This window comes from Clupea harengus, chromosome 11 (assembly GCF_900700415.2).
Source record: "Clupea harengus chromosome 11, Ch_v2.0.2, whole genome shotgun sequence".
Lineage (NCBI taxonomy): Eukaryota > Metazoa > Chordata > Actinopteri > Clupeiformes > Clupeidae > Clupea > Clupea harengus.
Window position 1 is genome coordinate 29,056,488 of NC_045162.1, and position 19,341 is coordinate 29,075,828.

The window sequence follows — 19,341 nt, forward strand, 5'->3', positions numbered from 1 at the left end:
ATAGCCTGTTGCTTTGTCTCAAGAAATGCTGCTTCCCACAATTTGCACAAAATCTGCTTGGACGCCGACGGTTGTTGCTTGTGGCTATATGTATTTTCCGAACAATTGTAATATATTAGGCCTGCAATGTAATGTAACAATACAATTGGCAGAGCTGTGATACAAATGTTTTGGAATTCGTGTTTGTTGAACTACATTTAGTGAACATACGCCCTCCATATTCAGCTGGCGGTAGTCAACTATTCAGACAGGTATTTCTAATGACGTAATCAAGGTAGGGTGTCAAGGTTCTCTCCTGTGTTTGGCCACGGATTTCAGTTCCTGCTCGACATTGTAAGATGTTCTTATTCTATCTCAAAATGTTGTCGATGCTAGTTAATGTATAAAATAGGCTGTGTTTTTTTTATTGAAGCAGCTTTATAATGTGCTTCATATGAATTTCCAAAAATACATAAACTAAACCAGCATTGCGGCTCTGCGTTCATGGTAGCTCGTAGCGTGATTTCCTTGTTCGAAGGATCTACCCAAATATGCATGATATTATTTGATCGACTATGTCACATATCTCGACTGTCTCGCATATCAAAGCAAGATTTCCAAATTAATATAGTGCAGTTGTAGTGGCAAGTTGCAGATGAAGTACATTTTAATTTCATGTAGCCTAGCCGATTCAAATAGTTGACTGATTTCGCACTATCTTGACAGCCTTCATTCAAATGCCTCACCGAGATTGGTTCAGTAGTCTACCATACTGCAGGTGAGCCCTTGTGTGACAGTAGGCGACAAGCGTTGTTGACGCCACAAAAAGCTAAATGGGCTACCAGTTTAGGCCCTCGTTTGTAAACTGAAGTTGCCGATACAAACGAAAGGTAGGCTACAGATTATAATTTAAACATGTTGGCACACATGGAGCGCACAGTTTGACGTGTCAAGCCGAATGCGACACGTTGAACGAGTTCGGTGGGTAGGGAGTTCAAGGGAGTTGACGACAGTCATTCCTTAGGTTCAAAGTACCTCCTGCCGTTGTGAAAGTCTTTCTTTGCACTCCCGCCTTTGCGACTATTGCCTAATAGTTTAGGAGACTTGTCTGTACACACAGCAAAATATGTTGCCTATTTGCGATGTAGTACCCTAGGTGTTGTAACTCTATAGCTTAAGTTGCCTTGCCAAGCGCCATAAAAGTTATTATACGGCTCTTCAGAAGTTACAGAAAGTTCAGTTTATTTGAATGGGCCACCCCAACGTTCGGAGGTCATCCGCAGCGCGTCGGGGTCCTGTTCGTCCCGTCGGTATTTATTTTTTCGATTACGCCGGACTAAACGGTATCCCTTACTTAAATGTGCATAGGTTGTTGACTACCCCTAAGAGTGTTGTTTTGGTGTAATCTTAATTGAAAATGATATGAAGAGCCAAGTGAGTTTCATCATTGCAGTGCATCTCCATAAAAAAAGCTTTGTTGCATATCACTTCACTTTGAATGGTGCCTCTCTCTGCTGTCCCCAGATGCTTGAGCTTGAAGCCTACCTCCCAGTTTCTTATTTGTTTGTAATTGTCATTGGCTAATGTATTTGAATCATCATATTCACCGGTTAGAAATAGGCCTGTATGCTTTTGAGTAGATTTGATATTTGGTCAACTGATAATCCGCACTGGTCTGTTCATTACTTTTTTTCATTACTCAAGACCCTTGCAACAGTGTTATAAAGATGTCTCCCTTATACTAGTTGGATGCTTTGATGGTAGATACCTTAATTCTCACAGCACACAGTTGCATACAATTGTTTAGGTATCCCTGAGTAAAATACACTTTTTGCTGCTTTTTGACATCAAAAGAAAGCATATAGGCTACAACCTCTGCAGCAAACAAACAATTACAACCAATCATTTTGCTTTTTATTTCTTTTACTCACTGCACCCGCTGGCTACGTCACAGTCACCTCCCTAAATCCCACTTCCATCCAGGTCATGGCACCAACGTAACCTGTGTTGGGTAGACAAGCACTCTCTTGCACGGGACTCGACCACCAGGGATAAAAATAATTCAGCAGAGGAAGGTGTGTATATATAGACCAGAGGGGGTGAGGAATCCCCTTCACCAGTCTCCACTGAAAGGTTGTGTAGTCTGAGTGGCATAGACTTCCTGTTCTGCTCTTGTCTCTCATTTACATTTACATTTAGTCATTTAGCAGACGCTTTTATCCAAAGCGACTTACAATGTATACACATTTTACATTTACACTGATGGCACACTGCACATCAGGAGCAATTAGGGGTTCAGTGTCTTGCTCAAGGACGCTTCGACAGGGAATCGAACTAGCAACCTTCTGATTATTAAACGACTTCTTTACCTCCTGTACCACTGTCTCTCCTCTCCTGTCTGTTACCATAGCATTTTATTTTTTGTCACGTTTACATTGTTTACCCTTAATACTTTATCTGGATTGGCTGCAACTGAACTTATAACTGCACAGTGCACACTTTGAACATCACCAACCAGTTATCTGACATTTTCATGTGGGCAGCTTGAACCCTTCGACGCCATGCCACCTTAAATAATGCTAGAAGGTGCGATTCAAAGAAAAGTAAGAAAAACCTCTAATTAAAGCAAATTTAATTAGCCATGATGAGCAAGGATGAGGAATTATGTTACCTGACTGAACTATGTTTTGCCTGTTTAGGTCACGCACACCATTAGTGTAGATTTTGTTTATCTCACACATGTATTTAAACAAGGAATAAAGAATGTCGGTTTTGTGTTCATGAAGCTGTTGTAGGTTACTGTTCAGTTGGAGAGAGAATTCAAGTTTATGTGTATATTAATTAGTGTTAGATGTGTACCTAGGTTTAGCACAGATAACATTTCCTATAATATTTTAATAATTCATATAATGATTGACCATGGGACAGCATGATTGATCATTAATGAGTTTTGAGATGACTTTAAATGATTTTAAAGGTTACTGTTTAAGGCTACTGCGAAAATGGCAAAGCTGCTTTCAGGAATGCTACTAGGTTTAGTTCATAGGCAAGGCAATTTTATTTATATAGCACAATTCATACACCGTGGTAATTCAATGTGTTTCACATACGTGCACAACAATGTGCTTCACATAAAAAAAAAGGCAAAAGGTCCGTGCATGATCAATAAAAACAGTAAAATATAGGAAATAAAAGCATAAAAAGAATAATAACAATCACTAGTCTACTACAGTAAGCAATAATGCTTCAAAGGAACTGTTCATGGGACTACTTGACTTTACCCCAGTCACTCCAACGTCAATGTGACAGGATGTTTGTCCATTTTATTACAGTGTGTCAGACGTGCCTATGATGAGCAACCTAAATAAACACCAGGGCTGCCGCATATGTGGAGGCGATCTCCAGGGCAACCAGAGGCGATGGCTCTATGGGGGTCAGAAGCAGAGACGAGGCACACCTCACACACCAACAAACCCATCCAGCAGGAGTAGTGTGTCAGGGTCTGCCCTCAGCAGCCCATGGGGTAGGGGGAAGGATTTTCACAATATACATGTTTACAATAGATTTGTGTATTGATAATGGCACAAGTGCAGTCTGGGAATTGTATGAACCTTTGTGTTGGAACCTCTGGTGGGGACACATCAGAAGATCTATTTGTTTGAATCTTTGACCTTATCAATGAAAGACAACATATTTTGATAGTGGGGGTAGTTCCTCTCATGCACATGACTTGGTTATTCATGTTTGGATTGTGTTTGGTGTCTCACAGAGCACAGCTTGCAGCTTTCAGTATTTGTTTTGTGGAATTTAATTTATAATCTTCTCTAATCTCCCCTATTCAGGCAGTACGTTGTCTCTGGGCTCTTGTTCTTCTCCTCAGACGTTGTCTTCCCCCTCGAAGGGAGTGGATCTGCTCAGCATCCTAACACATATACTAGGGCAGCCTGTACCAAAGGGCAGTGGGCAAAGGGAGTTCTTGTGTGGCAAATGTGCATCTCTTCTTGAGCGAGTCTTTAAGTTTGACACAGTGATCAAGAGAGTCCAACTACTGTCCTCTGAAAGGCTTCAGAAGCTTACGCAGGAGAGAGATAAGATCCGACAGTGGGTACACAATGCCTACTGGCAGCAACACCCTTCTGATTCTCAGGAGAAGGAAGGTTTGAATGAAGTAGAAGATGAAAAAGCTGGATACAGATCAATGCTGAGAAGTAACCTGGCCTTGTCAGAGTACGAGTGCTGGTCAGAAAGGTCTAACTGTTGTCCATATTTCCAGAGAACGGGGAGTCGATGCCAAAAAGGGAAAAACTGCCCGGGCTGTAACTCTCTGAGAGTATCCGACTCCGACTATGAGTCTGTCTGTGGGATTCCTCGTAATCTTCCCTTTCAGGCCTTTTCTCCTCTGGCCCTCTCCCGTGATAAGTCTCAAAGCATGCCTCTCCATTGGTCTAGAGGTTCATCTGCTGCTTTCAGTCCCATCTCCTCGGCCGGCTCGTGCCGCTCCCTGCGCTATCAATCTCATGCTGACTCCTTACAGTCACTGAACTCTCTTGACGGATCGGATCCATTTGATCGGCCAGAAACTCCGACCAACCTAGAGGTGTGTCTTAGAGAGCTGACATGTATGCCATGGAAGCCACTGAGCTCCCCAGCAGGTAGTCGCATTCCTGTCTTAGGAAGAGGTAAGGGGGGTGAAAAGGGAGAGTTGGGACAGGGCAATAGCCCAGCACTGGTTAGAGAGCTGGATTTTGAACAACAGAATAAGAAGGCGATGGGAAGGGAAGCTCTGCTTGAACTTCAGGATGAGTTTCTACCTCTGCACAAGGAGGTGAGGTCATTCACACATGTTTGCTGTTCTGAATGCAAACATACACATTTGAATAATTAAGCATTTTTAGTGCATCATTCACATCTTTTTTTTTGAAATGTCAGAAATGTAAGTTGAATTTTGTAGCAATTTTCTTTTTCACCACAGCAAGTTAAGTTTGCAGATGTTCCTTTGTAATGCCCGAAGCAGCTTAAACATTTTGGTGGCCATGAAAATGATATGGACAATAATGTGAAATGACATTTGAATTTGAGATCAAAATATGAACGAGACAACAGAACAGAATGTCAACTTTTAGCTTTTGGTATTATCAAGCTTACATATTGTCCCGTTTGATCATTGTATTTCATCTTCAATCCCACATTTGTAGGGAAGTAAAAAACATGTGCAAGAGACTGGTAGGTGTCTATGGTTGTTCACACGATTCTTGTGTATCGCTCTGTACCCTGTTGCCCACTGTTAAACTCACCCTCCTAAACTTCACTCTCATCCGTGGCTTGGCACCAATGTAACCTGCGGTGTGAGAAACACAGTGCCCACCTGAACTCCCCTCACAGCAGCTTTGGACACGGGAGGGGGACATAGCTCCTCCATCAACAGAGGTTTTGAGTTGATGTGAGTTGTGGTCTGACCAAGGATTTAGAAAAGATAGTCAGGAAGATGCAAGTTTGCAGAGAGGTATAGAGACCTCCTGATCTTCAGACATGGTGGAGAGACAGCGCCATGGCTGGGCTGGGGTGGGCATGCCTGGAACTGGACTATCATTGATCTTCATTGATGCAGGAATTCAGAGCAGGAAACCATTTGTCCCATGTTAAAAGAAATGCATCAAAACCCATGGGAAGAGGCACTTCACCTTGTAGCAAGACACTGAGCTGTTTGTGTTTTGCCTTTTGAAGAGAAAAGCGGAGAGGGAATACAGGACTGGAAGTCTGGGACAGCATCTTAAAAGAACCAACTAAAGAGTTTGGTGACGCAGGTGTATTTCTTTGGTTAAACCCAAGGTTAATCTGTTACCATACCTCAGCTCCCCTACACATGTTGGCCAGTCTCATCTGTTGTCTCTTATTAATATGTCTCAAATCCAAATGTCATCAGTATCAAGACAATTTGGTCCATTGTCCCTACCTATACAGAGAACTGTATTCAGGTTAATCAAGTGAAACACTTTTAAACAGAGGAAAACACTGTTTCACACCCATGGTTGTCATCCATTTTGATTCAGATCGGAACAGGCCAAATGAACACTCTTGTCAAGCAATTGCAAGAACAGCTGGATCAGGCTCAGACCTGCGTCAGGAACCTAGAGGCACAGCTCCCCAATAAGCCAGAAGCATCAATGAAGGACACAGCTGGGTCAAATATTCCTACAATGGTGAGCTATGAACATGTAGCCTATTGTTGTGTTGAATCCTGTTTAAAATATTGACTGAAAAAAATAAATAAGGTAAAGGTAGTTCCCCTTTATGTTTTACTAGATGGCAATGGACATATTCAGGATTTTTTGTCACAGCATTTTGTAATGTTCCTCCTTGTTCTTGTACATGGGCGATGTGTTTCATTGCATGCATACATTTGGTTATGGGCAATCCCGGCATACACTGGAGAAAAAAAAGTAATTTGAATTTATTTTATTCTGTACATCGGTCCCACATGATCAGAATGTGGCCAACTGACACAATTCTCTTTTTCTCAATTACTTAAAAGTAATTCATTTACTTTATACTATTTAAAACAATCATGTTGATGGTATTTTTCATTACTCTGACACCAGTTTACTGTGTAATGTCAAAATGGTACCAGATTTTAATGCTAATATTATTCAACAGTAATATATACAGTGTAACTCTTAAGCAATTTAATTGTCCCTTGTACCTGAGTTAGGTCTGTAAAATCTAACTTGCTTTTTAAAAATGAAAATGCCATGGTCATAGGTGATCTAATCTGGCAGAAACTGTCCTGTAAAGATAGCTCCACAATGACAATGTCAAATTTAGCAATCAGAGATCAAATGTGGGTCAAATCGTAAAAAATGAAAAATGAAAAATAAAAATATCAATTCCCATAAAAACACAATCTTGTGCATAAATAATGTAAAGATTGAAGATGTATCTATTTTCAGTTTCTCAAAATCAATTAATGAAATTTGTAACATTATTCCCCGTTCGAGGGTTGGAATACACTACCTAAAATGTCATTTGTTTGCGAAAATAGAAATTTAATTCACAAGCTTGCAAGTTTATTTGAGCCCTTCAACTAACCCAACAGGCTGTACCCAACATTCTAACTACTGACCGGCTGACCTAGTTGCTAGCTCCATCCAAATTATCTCCCTCCCCAAAAGTCTTTATCTCTTCTTCTCTGCATCTCAATGTGTTTAATTTCAGCACCTACTCATAGAACTTCCAGGAGTTCCACATAATTGTTTAAACAGACTGCATTGCATTGACTGCCACTAATGGGGCCTTGAGCATGGGGCCTTGAGCCTGGGGCCTTGAGCATGGGGCCTTGAGCATGGGGCCTTGAGCATGGGGCCTTGAGCATGGGGCCTTGAGCATGGGGCCTTGAACATGGGGCCTTGAGCATGGGGCCTTGCCAGATCAAGGGAAAATGTATGATCTGTCCATTTATTCAGTGCAAGGTCTAAGGTCAAATTCCACCCATCCTCCATGCTTTAAGTCAAATTTTGCTCTTGACCAATACCTCTTGGGGAACATTTCACAGGTGGGTTGAGTGTCTGGAATGAGGTAGGCTAAGTACACAAGAATAGCTTGTCATATTTATAATGTGGCTTTCACTCATCCGTTTGGTTTGCTTCAAGTAAGCCTCCAAGTAAGCGCAAAGTAAGAGTTCCTCCAAAGACATTGCCCATCACTACTACCCATTTCACTCTCTTTTCCACTACATTCATATGCATGTTGCTTGGGCCTATAGCCTACATAACACGTGATGTGAGGGCCATGGCAATGTTTATACTTTGATGGTTAGACATGTGCTGGGTTGTCTCAGGGTTTAGAGTGTTAAATCATTCCAAGTGCAAGTAATAATAATAATAATAATTAATAATAATAATAATTTATTTTATTTGTAATGCACTCTTCATTCAAAAGAATCTCAGAGTGCCAACATATTAAAAACTAACTATAATAATACAATACAATAAAAATGAATTAACATAAGCATAATAGAAAACTTTTTAACATTTTAACATACGATTTAACACAAGGCCAGAAATGCCTTCCTGAATAAAAATGTTTTTAGTCCAGCTTTAAAGGAGTCCAGCGTCTGCGTTGCCCTTAGGTGGTCAGGGAGGCTGTTCCATAAGCGTGGCGCTGTGTATCTTGTGTATCTTGGAGGAACATTTTTACAGCACCTTTCATTCCCAAAGGCATAGCTAGTAGCATAACTAAAATGAGAAAAGCCATGACTGAACAAGTCTGAAATATAAACACAAAATAAAACATTTGATCTTTTGTGTGTATAGGAATGCTTAAGTCCACAGAGCCCATGGATTGACTTCGGAGTTGAGAATGCCCCGCTGCAGAAATTGAGCCATTCATTGCACGACAGTGTGAAACTAATTCAGGCGAGTTACCTTTTTCATTTTTGAACACAGGTGAACATCAGTTAATATTCCAAAGGCTTTATCTGAGATCTCTGTGTTGAACCCATCAGTGCCTTGCATGTTGGCCTGATGACTGTTATTGGTTCTCCATAGGAATGCGTTACCTTGACGACATCATTGCGTGTGGAGATGGGACCTGGATTTGAGAGTGCAGATTTACTAACTACCAAGATGAATAAAACACTGGAAAACATCGAGGTGGGTGGTATTTTGCATTGCATGACGTCTTTTTTAAAAGGTTTAGTCATAAATCAAGTGATATGGGATCATTTATGTGAAATCGCCCAACTTCAGAGAATCTTGAATGAAGAAGCTGAATATTAACCAGCTCCTTGTTGGAGCAGAGATGCACATTGCCATGGTCTCTGCCACAACTCTGTGTCTCTGGAATATCTCCCAAATCATTTGAGGAAAGCTGATTATCAGAATCTTTACAAGTTGACCAGCTGTCAGTGTTAATGCCAAATGTAGCAGTTACATTGGAAAGATGTTTTTTCACAATGAACTTGATGAACTACTACAGTCTGAGAAGGAACCTGATGAGTACGTTTAAATATTTCTAGCCATCACACTGGGAGATGTGCGTGTTGTATAGGCTAACATTTTTAGGGTAACATATTCATTAACATCAATCAAGCCTTGCGTTTTTGTGTGCAATAAGTCGTGTTGTGTGTCATGAGAATTTTCTTTTAGTTTGCTGTGTGTGCTAGTGTTAGCTCTTACTGTAGTCCAAGCCTTGTCTTGGTTTGAACTTCTCATCAGATTAAAGTGAGGATGGCGAGAGATAATATTGCTTCTTTGACCTTTGATCCAATCCAATCCAAATTGATGATTCTATTTATGACTAGTAAGTGTGATTTTGTTAGCTGTGCATATAAAAATAAGATAAAAAACGAAATAATTTTTAAGCTAACTGAAATTATCCGTCTTTTAGGTGGTGATTGCTTGTCTCTCTGAACTGAGAGCAAGGGAGCAGGATATGGAGAGAGAAGTTGCTGTTCTTAAGCTGGCAGCGAGAGAGAGGGAGGCAGACCTGGCCACTCTATCTGCTATACTACAGAGCAACAAGGACGTCATTAATGTGAGACTGCTGGTTAACACTACCATATAGCTTACAGCCATATGAGTTAGGGTGCACCAATACCACTGTGTTCACTTACATATATGTACTTGCTGATACCGAGTACTGATACGAGTACTTAACAATTTGCCTATGTTGGCATTGTATTCATTTCTCCTACCCAAAAGTCTGATAGGGCAGCAAAAAATGGCAGACATTTATAAAATCCTGCTACCAGTTGTTTCCGGTAGGAAAATCTGATATGCCTGGAGAAAATGACAGACCACAGCCTTGAGTTTAACATAATGTTGCTATGAAGTGGTATCGGCTCATGGTATCAGAGAAGTATATGTACAAGTATATGAGCACAGTATCTGTATGGGTTCATCCCTGATATAAATAAAAAGTCGTTCACTCCAATCATACAGGATGCGTAACGGCTGGCTCACGTGTGTGCGTTGCTTGACGGAGGATGGAGGGCGTATCTTGCGCATTGGGGTTGTGTTGATAACGGAGACGTTTATAGTGAGATCACGCCGCTAGCGAGCTGTTTACCTTGTGGGTAGATATCTTGCTAGCATGCTAACATTAGATAGCTGGCTCAGACACCTCGCAAATCCCCTCAGATGTATTTTTCAGTTACAATAACCAGGTTTTTACATTGTACAGTGTCTATTTCTCTGTAACTTTAAAAAAAAAATCGAAGCAAAAGAATAAATTACTTTTATGTACAAATACAACCATCTACTGAGTTTGGTGTGCCATCTTTTTTTTTCAGCGTAAACATAAACATAAACGCGATTTGATTGGCTAGCGCTTGCACTGCTGTATTTTCATATATGCAATTTGATTGGCTGAGGCATGCGTTGCCTCTCGAAAAGTAGATTTTTTTTAACTTTTGGCCCACACAATGCAACAGAACGCAACGGAACCACAATTCAGTTTGGCAACGGATGACGTCACCCCAGTCAAAGTGAATTGGGATACATGTGAGCCAGGTGTACGAGAAGGATTGCACTGATGGTTCTATTTATGCCATCTGTGGCACGGTGGCTCAGGTGCTTGCACTGCCGCCTCACAGCAAGAAGGTCATGGGTTCGATTCCCACATGGGGCGCTGTTGGCTCTGGGGGGCAGGTCCCCGCGAGATCTCCCAGGCCTTTCTGTGTGGAGTTTGCATGTTCTTCCTCCACTAAGAACCCCAACAGAAAAGAAAAACATGCAAAAGAACAGACTGACCAAAGATGGACAGTTCACTTGACTTGGTCCCCAGGCGCTTACAAGCTGCCCACTGCTCCTGGGGGGTCCTGGAGGAAGGACGGTCCAGGATGGGAAAAAGCAGAGAATAAATTCACCGCAACCTCAGGCCTGCGTGTGTGTGTGTGTGTGTCCTGTGTCGCCTCCATATATGCACGTGTGTGTTGCAGTGTGTCATGTGTGCCATTAAAACCTGACTTATTATTATTATTATTATTATTAATAAGGGTTTTATGTTCAATACACGTCACTTCCTTGTCATTTCCAGTCCAACTTAGACTAGAATAGACAAAAACTGAACATTCTAAGAGCACAGGAATGTAAGAGCTTTCTCCCCTCCCCTCTCCTCTCTCCTAGGATGCGTATCTGGAGATGGGGCCCAGGAGGGATGTGCAGCGTGAGCTCCACATGGAGCAGGCCATGCTGAGGCTGCGGGACCAGATTCTTTGGGCCGCCCTGCAGCAGAGGGAGGCACTGGCACTGTGCCAAAGGGAGGCGTTGGACAGCATACCTGAAGGATGTACAGGTGAGACATGTGGGGGTCACAAACAGTCTCTCTCTCTCTTTCTCTCTCAGCATACCTGACGGATGGACAGGTGAGACATGTGGGGGTCACAAACAGTCTCTTTCTCTCTCTCTTTCTCTTTTTCTATTTCTCTTTTTCTCTTTCTCTCTCTAACCTGTTTTTATCCTTTACGTATTAAAAGAGATGATTTAAAGGAGCTTTTGTTTTGGTCTAAAACTTGCAAACTACCTACCTGAAAAGCAAGTTGGCACTGATAAAAGCTTGCTAACATACTAATTTCGAATCTTTTGGTAATATTGTTAGCGATGTCGTAGTGTGAAGGCTTTTCTTACTTTTTCGTGTGTTTTTCTGACCTGGACCACAGAACTACACATTACATAGTCTGGCTAGTGGGAATGACGGGTATGTTTATCTGTCTCTCAGATTACCATATTCCATCAAAATTCATTTGAAGAAGTTACTAAAAGCAGTTGCTCATAAAAACACACCTCAAAAAGTGGCAAATTCTCATATAAAGTTGCTTTGTACTGTTTTTTACAGACTCTAATTCTCTACCCCTCTCTCTCTGCTATCTGTCAACTGCCAATTATTACATAAAAAAGGACATAGACCACAATCAAATTTTAGGAGACCCGTAGCCCCAGTCTAAGTGTATAACTTAATCTAGCTAGCTAATGGATTTATACCAGAACCATCAGGAAATCAGCTGGTAAAAAGGACAGATTTGGCTTCTCTGCAACTCTGCCAGGCCAATCATTTTTTAGTATGGGCAGTTCCAAGCTCATGCCGTCGTTATAGTGTGGTCAACATATGGCCTCATAGTAAAGCTGCTCTAGGCCTGGGCTGCTGAAGACTCCATATATGTTCTTGTCTCTTTCCCACCTCTGATCTTGCTCTATGGTGTGGGGTTCTGTAAACCAGGACCGGAGTAGTGACGATATCCGGTTTCAACACGGATTCTTTAGGAAATGCGTTTTCCCCGCCGACAGATGCATAGAAAAAGCAAATGCACAAACACAACTGTGTAGGAACTGTAGACTAGATGTGGGCACTACCCACACAACAACAGATGTTAAGTTCACATTACCTGAGCACTACTAGCTAGCCCGTAGCATTCAAAGTGTCCAGCCAGTAGAACAAACGTTAGCCTACAGCTGGACCTGGGGGTTCTGAGTCGTATGTATGTGGTGGCATTCTGTCCAACGGTGGTCCAGTATGTATGCAGATGTCTGTGATGTGTAGGTCGGTGAGCTCCGTGCTGCGAACAGTTCGCTCCGGTTCGTGGCACCTGAGTTGTAAAGATGACGCACCACTTTCTGTGAGATACAAAAAGTCACTTTTGTGAACAAAAATCCACTGGTTCTGCTCAAGCAATCATAGCTCTTTCCTTGCAGACATTCTCACTAATCCAACAGTTGTTTACACGCTATTCAGATCTGATACTTCAGTTAGCTTACTCTCCTGCTATGGGTATAAACTTTATGTTTCACAATTGCATTTATAGTGACAAGTTAGGTGTGGTGATATAGGCTTCAAGAGTCTGGAAAGTTGTGGTTTAGGTACCTTAAATGTGTTTAAAAAATGCTTGAATGTTTAAAAAGCTGAACAAACCTTGATTAAAATAAATGGCCATGTTTTGTGTATCTTTTTTATGTCATTGACCATTGCTAGTGGCATACAAGCAGTGGCAGCTGGTGACCAGGAGGGATGGGGTTTAGAGATGTTTTACTAGACAAAAATAAGTTATCAGTGGCATGGATAGCCTTCACAAAATACACAGTGCATCCCAGTGTTCAGATGGTGTCAAGATGAGTTCTATCTGAAACCCTAATGTCATTGTGATCAGATAACTTAACCCTGACTCTTAACTTTCAGTAGGCCCCTTACTGGTTAGAGGGGGATGTTTCTATATGAGATCACTACCTTCAATCACCTAGATTACATACAAATATGAATGTTGTGCATTGTTCAAGTGTTTATATGCAGATTTCTCATTTCTCCCCCAAAGGATCGGAGTGCACAAACAAAAGTCACAAATGAAGTTGAAAAGAGGGCCGAAGAAGACAGAGGCTGGCTGTGCAATAAGAAATTAAATCCAAATGAAACATGTCGACAGCTCAGGGCTGAAGAAGAGCGCTCAACCCACCAAGGTTTGTGTGATGCAGCTCACTGCTCATACACTTGATCTCTCAGAGAAGGTTTGTGTGATGCAGCTCACTGCTCATACACTTGATCTCTCAGAGAAGGTTTGTGTGATGCAGCTCACTGCTCATACACTTGATCTCTCAGAGAAGGTTTGTGTGATGCAGCTCACTGCTCATACACTTGATCTCTCAGAGAAGCTATGCTTTGATTTTGACATTAGTTTCCAAAAGCACATTTTCTACTTGTAAGTTGTTGCATGTCCAGTGCACTGTTTTACATCAATACGTTGATCTTATTGAGTTTATTATTTTAGCTTCTTTCCTCACCCATGTATATTATTTACTTTAAAATAACAATGTTATTCTTATTTGGACGACTGGGCTTTGTACCATGGAAAATGTGCCATTGTCAGGCAAAAATATCACCTACCCACTGAATGTGCCAAATCACATGGCCTTTAAACATAGACATCTGCTGTCTACTGTGTGTCAGTGTATATATATATATCTGAAATGATCTATTAGATGGTCGTGGTGTATTTTAGTAACTCATTTATGTCAGAACTAGGCCATTCGTTTCCTTTCTTGTCTCTCTCTTTGCTGTTGCATGTGTTTAACTGTGTGAATGTAACCACATTAATGGGGTAGAATTACGTTAATGAGAGCTACAATGAAGAAAATGATATGAATAGAGGCATCATTTATACAAAAATGAGTCCAATCATCCACAACTTGAAGTTTAAAATCATCTCACAAGTGTACAGTGCTTAAAATTGGTTCATTAAATAATTCTCATGTTTATCCTAGTTCTACACCTAAATCTTTTCCAGTTGATTTAATTATGAATATTCTTTGACTATTCTCAAATACAAAATCTGTACTACCTGATGTTTTGTTTTGTTTTGGGTGTTTTAATAAATCTGTATTCAACGGTTAACAATGTTCATTTGATCTTCATTTTGTGTGTGTGTGTGACGATGTGATCGTCACTAAAGATGAGTATGTGCTCTGACTGCCATGCCATCGAGCCTGGCTCTTTGGCGTTGCAGTCAGAGTGCATGTTTGGCACCCTGTAGACCCGGGTCCGGGTGGGGTGACCACGCTCTCCCTTCGCTACAGTGTGTGTGTGTGTGTGTGTGTGTGTGTGTGTGTGTGTGTATATATATATATATATATATATATATATATATATATATATTAGTGTCAGTCATTTCTGTTTTTTTAAGAACTTACCCCCATTTTACACATTATCTGCCCTCTGTCGCCCTACATAACCCAGTCACACATCAGCTCCTCTGCCCTCAACATGTCATGATTTTAATGTCCTTGAAGGATTTAGGGCCAAACTCCACCCACTACAGGCTGAATAAAACTCCCTAAATTTGAGGATGAATGGATGATGTTTATTGAGAGATAATTAAACTCAATTCAATTTGATTCATCCTATCTACGTCATTGTATGGTATGGATACATATCTTCAACCTACAGTACGTGTAAGCCGGTAATGTTAGTTTCCCAGCAATTTAGCAGATATTGTGTTTTTCATTATTGAAACTTTATCACATTTTAAGGTTGATTATACATATGGAGGTACATTCATGCCACAAGTCACCAGTGCAAAAAGGCATGTTGAACTACATGAATTGAATAAAAATACACATAACAACATTCATGTTATCTTTCAATTTTTTTGCTCTGGCATTTTATAGAAATGGAAAAAACAGCACAACTTTAAATCCTGTTCAATTCCATTTTTCTGCATTTGTATAACATTATTCACAAGTGACATTGAGTTTTACAGAGCACCAGGCCTGAAGCCCTAAGACTGCCAGCCCAAATCCGTTTGGTTGGCATATCCAGATTTGATCCCATATCCGCTCAAATCAGATGGGAGCGGGATTACCTACCAGTAGGTCCCCAAGGCTCAAGCAACACTGGAGTAGTAGTGTGACAGTAAAGAGAATATTTTACAATGGTTCGGTTAAAGCCCTGATCAAAATCCTGCCCAGAATCTGCACTGGCTGATGACTCTCTCTAAGAGTGTTTTTCATACCCAGAAGGAGATCTGTACTTTACTCACTCACAGGTAGTACCTAATCATGATCAGTTACTGTCAAATAGGATCACTTGACTTGGTCCCCAGGCGCCCACTGCTCCTGGGGTCCTGGAGGAAGGACAGTCCAGGATGGGGAAAAATGCAGAGGAAAAATTCACTGCGACCTCGGCTTGCGTGTGTGTGTGTGTGTGTCCCGTGTCGCCACGTGCGCCACGTGTGTGTTGCTGTGTGTCGTTTGTGCCGATAAAACTGACTTAGAGGTGCCACTTACCAAGTAAATCATTTGTGAATACTTTGTCATCTGCCTTAGTCAGGAACTCAAAAGCACAAGGGGTTGAAAACTCATGCAAGTTGTATATTTCAGTTTTTAATTTATTTTTGATGTTAGCAGACATATAACATATATTGCCTTTAGAAATGTACCAGAGCATAAATGTTGGCAATAAAAATACTGATTAGGATAATATGTTTATGTATCTTTTGTAACTGAAGATGGCTTTCAGGTGGGTTGAAAACTTTTGCAAGCCATTGTGTGTGTATATGTGTGTGTGTGTGTGTGTGTGTGTGTGTGTGTGTGTGTGTGCGCATATATATATATATACAAACACATATAAGACTTATATATGTTTATGAACACATATAAGATTATACTCGTTTTAGTTTCAATTCCAAGTTCAGTGCAGACATGAGAAAGAGATAGGATTCCATTAGTAACCATCTTGAATGCTCCATCAGATCAAATCAAACTCTATTTACACGACAACATGGTGCACCTCTGTCTTCATGTCAATATACCAGTACAAAGTGAAATAATGACACGAATAACTATTGTGACACTTCCATGAATGCAAAAAAATGATATAGCTTGAGTTCTTAAATAAAGATTAAACTATTCTATTCCATTATCTCAAGCAACTGAATAGCTAGAAATAAAGTTGGCAACATGGCATTTCATCTGCCTGAACACTCCTACAGAAGAAGAGTGAATGTCAATGATGTCATGGCCAATCAAACTGCGCAAATACAAGTAGACGGTCCAGCTTGAGCATCATCATGAAGTGACTTGAGGGTTGGACTAAGATCACCAGCGCAGGAACATGAGAAGAGCGAGCGCTGTGCCAGCCCAGAGGCTCCCTCTGCTGGTGGGTGGTGGGGCCGCATTGCACAGGTGAGTATCGCAGCATTCATTTGTGAAGGTGAAGTTCAGACCCATAGCATATTTCTCTCCCGTGAGACCACACAAGGCTGGGAGGATACAGCTCTTCTCATACAGCACTACTCTCAGGTGCCCTGTTTTGTAATGAAGAAGACAAAGGTGTTCACGGAAGGTGATTCAAATAAATGCTATCCTAGACAGAAATGGGTTAGGACTAAGGGTTATAAATTAAGGGTATTTATTGGCATGGTTTGCAGTGCAACTTACATTACATATACATTTCCTGCTGTTCATGATTACACACTGCACATTTTGCATGATGTTATGAAGCCCAGTAAACATCTGATTTGAATCACTGCTATATATAATTATAATATGCTTATAATCTGTGAACTGTAATATCCAGTGCATTCTCTAAAGGGTTTCATATAGAACATAAAGACTGCGCCACAGTTTACCATCTAACATGTTTTAGTCCATGGAGGATACTGTGAGAGCAATATTATGTTGTTATATGTCCACAGATGGATGAACTCTTACACAGAATTTAAGACAATCTTCCTTAATACATTACACAGTTAGCAATGTTTTAGACCCTGGTAAATGATACAGTTATGCCATAACGTCTTTTATTTTGAAACATATTTTAGTCTGAATATGACATATGTCATTACATATAAACATGGAGTAGTGTTCTGCAATCTTTTAAATGTAATCAGTCATGATGTCATTATGAATGTGATTGTTCCATAGTGAATTTTCAATGGATTTAATTATTAACTATAACAGCTACATGTTCACCAAGTTGCCGGTTTCTGTGGTCGTGTGTTCTAAAACAGGTTAAATACTGTATGACAGGGTCAATGCATGCATGTAGACGCACGGGGTGTTTACCTCGCTGCCCTACGGCCCTGCTGGACAGACACTGCTGGCCGGGGGGGCACTTCTGAGGGAAGCGGATGCAGTCCAGTGGAGAAATAGCAGGGAACACGCATGTGTAGCAAAACAGAGGCACTGCAAACATGATGGTGCAGCAGGTTAGTTTGTGTCAATAATCTTAGGACACTTAGGATACTGCTTCATATACTGAACAAGGTGACACTGTTAGTTTGTGTCAATAATCTTAGGACACTTAGGATACTGCTTCTAATACTGAACAAGGTGACACTGTTCAGCTCCTGTTCAAGCTATGTATCAGGCTGTTATTAGAATACAGCACAGAAGGTCAAAGGCAGCTTAGGCAATACTTTCATGACAGATATCATAATTAGGTCGGCTAAATTCAGTGCTTTTCATCATGATACAGAATACATATACGGTACTTCACTTCAGGAATTGAAAGCTATAACTGGTACACAACAAAGGTGCACGCACACGTTGACTCAACTTTCTCTACATATCTGTCTGACATTACTCACCCACCACTGGAAGCAGCAGACCAAGAAAAAGGAGGAAACACAGAAGGCGAGACATGTTCTCTTCTTTCTCTGGTCTGTCAGAGATTTCTGTCTTTTAGAATATGTTAGGTTCAAAGTAGAAAAAGGCTGAGCATAGATCCTTGTTACGTAGACGTTTTCCAGTCCCAGTGTTTTTTTATTCTAAAGCTTGGTCCGAGACACCTAAAACCAGTAGTCTTTAGCTTTTCAGCTGTGCTGTTCCCTGTCCGTTTGGTGTTCTTGCATCAATAGTCCTGTTGTGTACTCTCTTAGTGCCATCTGTGATCATGCCCAAATGTCCCCACCCTAAATTCAATTTTCATGCCAGCAACAGAAAGATGAAATTCAAAGAATGTGCTGGATGAGAAACCTGTACGAGAGTCCTTCATCCCTGAAGTCATTGGGGAAGTTGGAGACTTGTGTCTTATTTGTTGTAGCAATTTATTAAGATGGTTCTGAACTGCCTGCATGTGTTTGAAAGTAGTTTCAGAGACACTAAAAAAAGAACAGAGGACTGACCTTTGTCAGTTCTCCAACAGAAGAAGAGTGAAGAGGCCTGATTGAATTTAACCTGATTTGTTAATGGAGGACGGGGAGGATGCTGAGAAGACTATCAGGTGACATGGAATCTTGTGATCTGGAGTGTCCTCAGGGCTGTTACTGTCACTGAGGACCGTAAGGCTGTGATGTTTACTCATGACTCTGAAAGGAATTATTTCTATATCCCAAATGTATCGGAGACTCAGTCAGATTGTGATGAAAAACCAAGTCCAGGTTTTATTCTTTCAATGGTGCGCACCAGAGGAGGACAGACAATTAGATTTCACTGAGTGTGTTCCACCTAAATCTCTTTCACTGACTGTCTCTTGAAAATCACAGTCTTTTAAACTCTGGGAAAGCAAGGGATGGGTGGATACCTAAATGCTAATTAGTATCTGTCTCTAGTCAGGGGGGGAAGCTGTGAGGGCTTTCTCACACCTCATGTAGGCCCGGAACAGAATACACATGAGAAGTTTTTACAACTCACGAAATCCAAAGAACACTAAAATGACCACTAGGTCAGATATATTGAATTATTGACTATGGAATATATTTATTAAACTAACTATCAAATGTCGGTCCCTTCAACTCTTTATATCACACATTCACATTTTTCATTTCATTGTTATTGGTATGAACATGACAACCATACGAGGCATCTAATTCCAGTTTCATGGGCTCCCACACGGGGTTGCATACCTGCCCCCTCCCCTTTGCCACTCTAACAGCCTTCGGTT

The 19,341-nt window shown here is 40.9% G+C and overlaps 3 protein-coding genes across 6 annotated transcripts in view; 1 reads left to right on the top strand and 2 right to left on the bottom strand.

The window, feature by feature from the left end:
• Window positions 1-1,988, bottom strand: part of dhx16 (DEAH (Asp-Glu-Ala-His) box polypeptide 16) — a 36,921-nt gene extending 34,933 nt beyond the window's left edge. The window contains exon 1 of the mRNA XM_031576772.1: window positions 1,911-1,988. The gene's annotated coding sequence lies outside the window, so the exon portion shown is untranslated. The remainder of the gene's footprint in view (window positions 1-1,910) is intronic.
• On the top strand, window positions 227-13,315 carry si:ch73-95l15.5. 4 transcript variants are annotated; one of them, XM_031576773.2, is made up of 10 exons: window positions 227-333; window positions 1,963-2,054; window positions 3,312-3,502; window positions 3,822-4,804; window positions 6,030-6,179; window positions 8,289-8,390; window positions 8,523-8,627; window positions 9,364-9,510; window positions 11,103-11,271; window positions 13,280-13,315. In XM_031576773.2, the coding sequence occupies exons 3-10, from the start codon at window positions 3,328-3,330 to the stop codon at window positions 13,309-13,311; spliced, it is 1,863 nt and encodes a 620-aa protein (XP_031432633.1). In that variant the 5' UTR covers window positions 227-333; window positions 1,963-2,054; window positions 3,312-3,327; the 3' UTR covers window positions 13,312-13,315. The 4 variants fall into 4 exon arrangements, with proteins under 4 accessions (XP_031432633.1, XP_031432635.1, XP_031432634.1 ...); XM_031576775.2 differs by having other exon boundaries at window positions 3,822-4,576; XM_031576774.1 differs by lacking the exon at window positions 1,963-2,054 and having other exon boundaries at window positions 244-333.
• Window positions 13,316-16,111: 2,796 nt separating this feature from the next.
• On the bottom strand, window positions 16,112-18,414 carry lypc (ly6 domain containing, pigment cell). The gene is made up of 3 exons (XM_042709197.1): window positions 18,047-18,414; window positions 17,523-17,642; window positions 16,112-16,762 (listed from the first exon to the last, which is right to left on the bottom strand). Exons 1-3 carry the CDS (start codon window positions 18,099-18,101, stop codon window positions 16,554-16,556), a joined length of 384 nt encoding a protein of 127 aa, XP_042565131.1. The 5' UTR covers window positions 18,102-18,414; the 3' UTR covers window positions 16,112-16,553.
• Window positions 18,415-19,341: the final 927 nt, after the last annotated feature.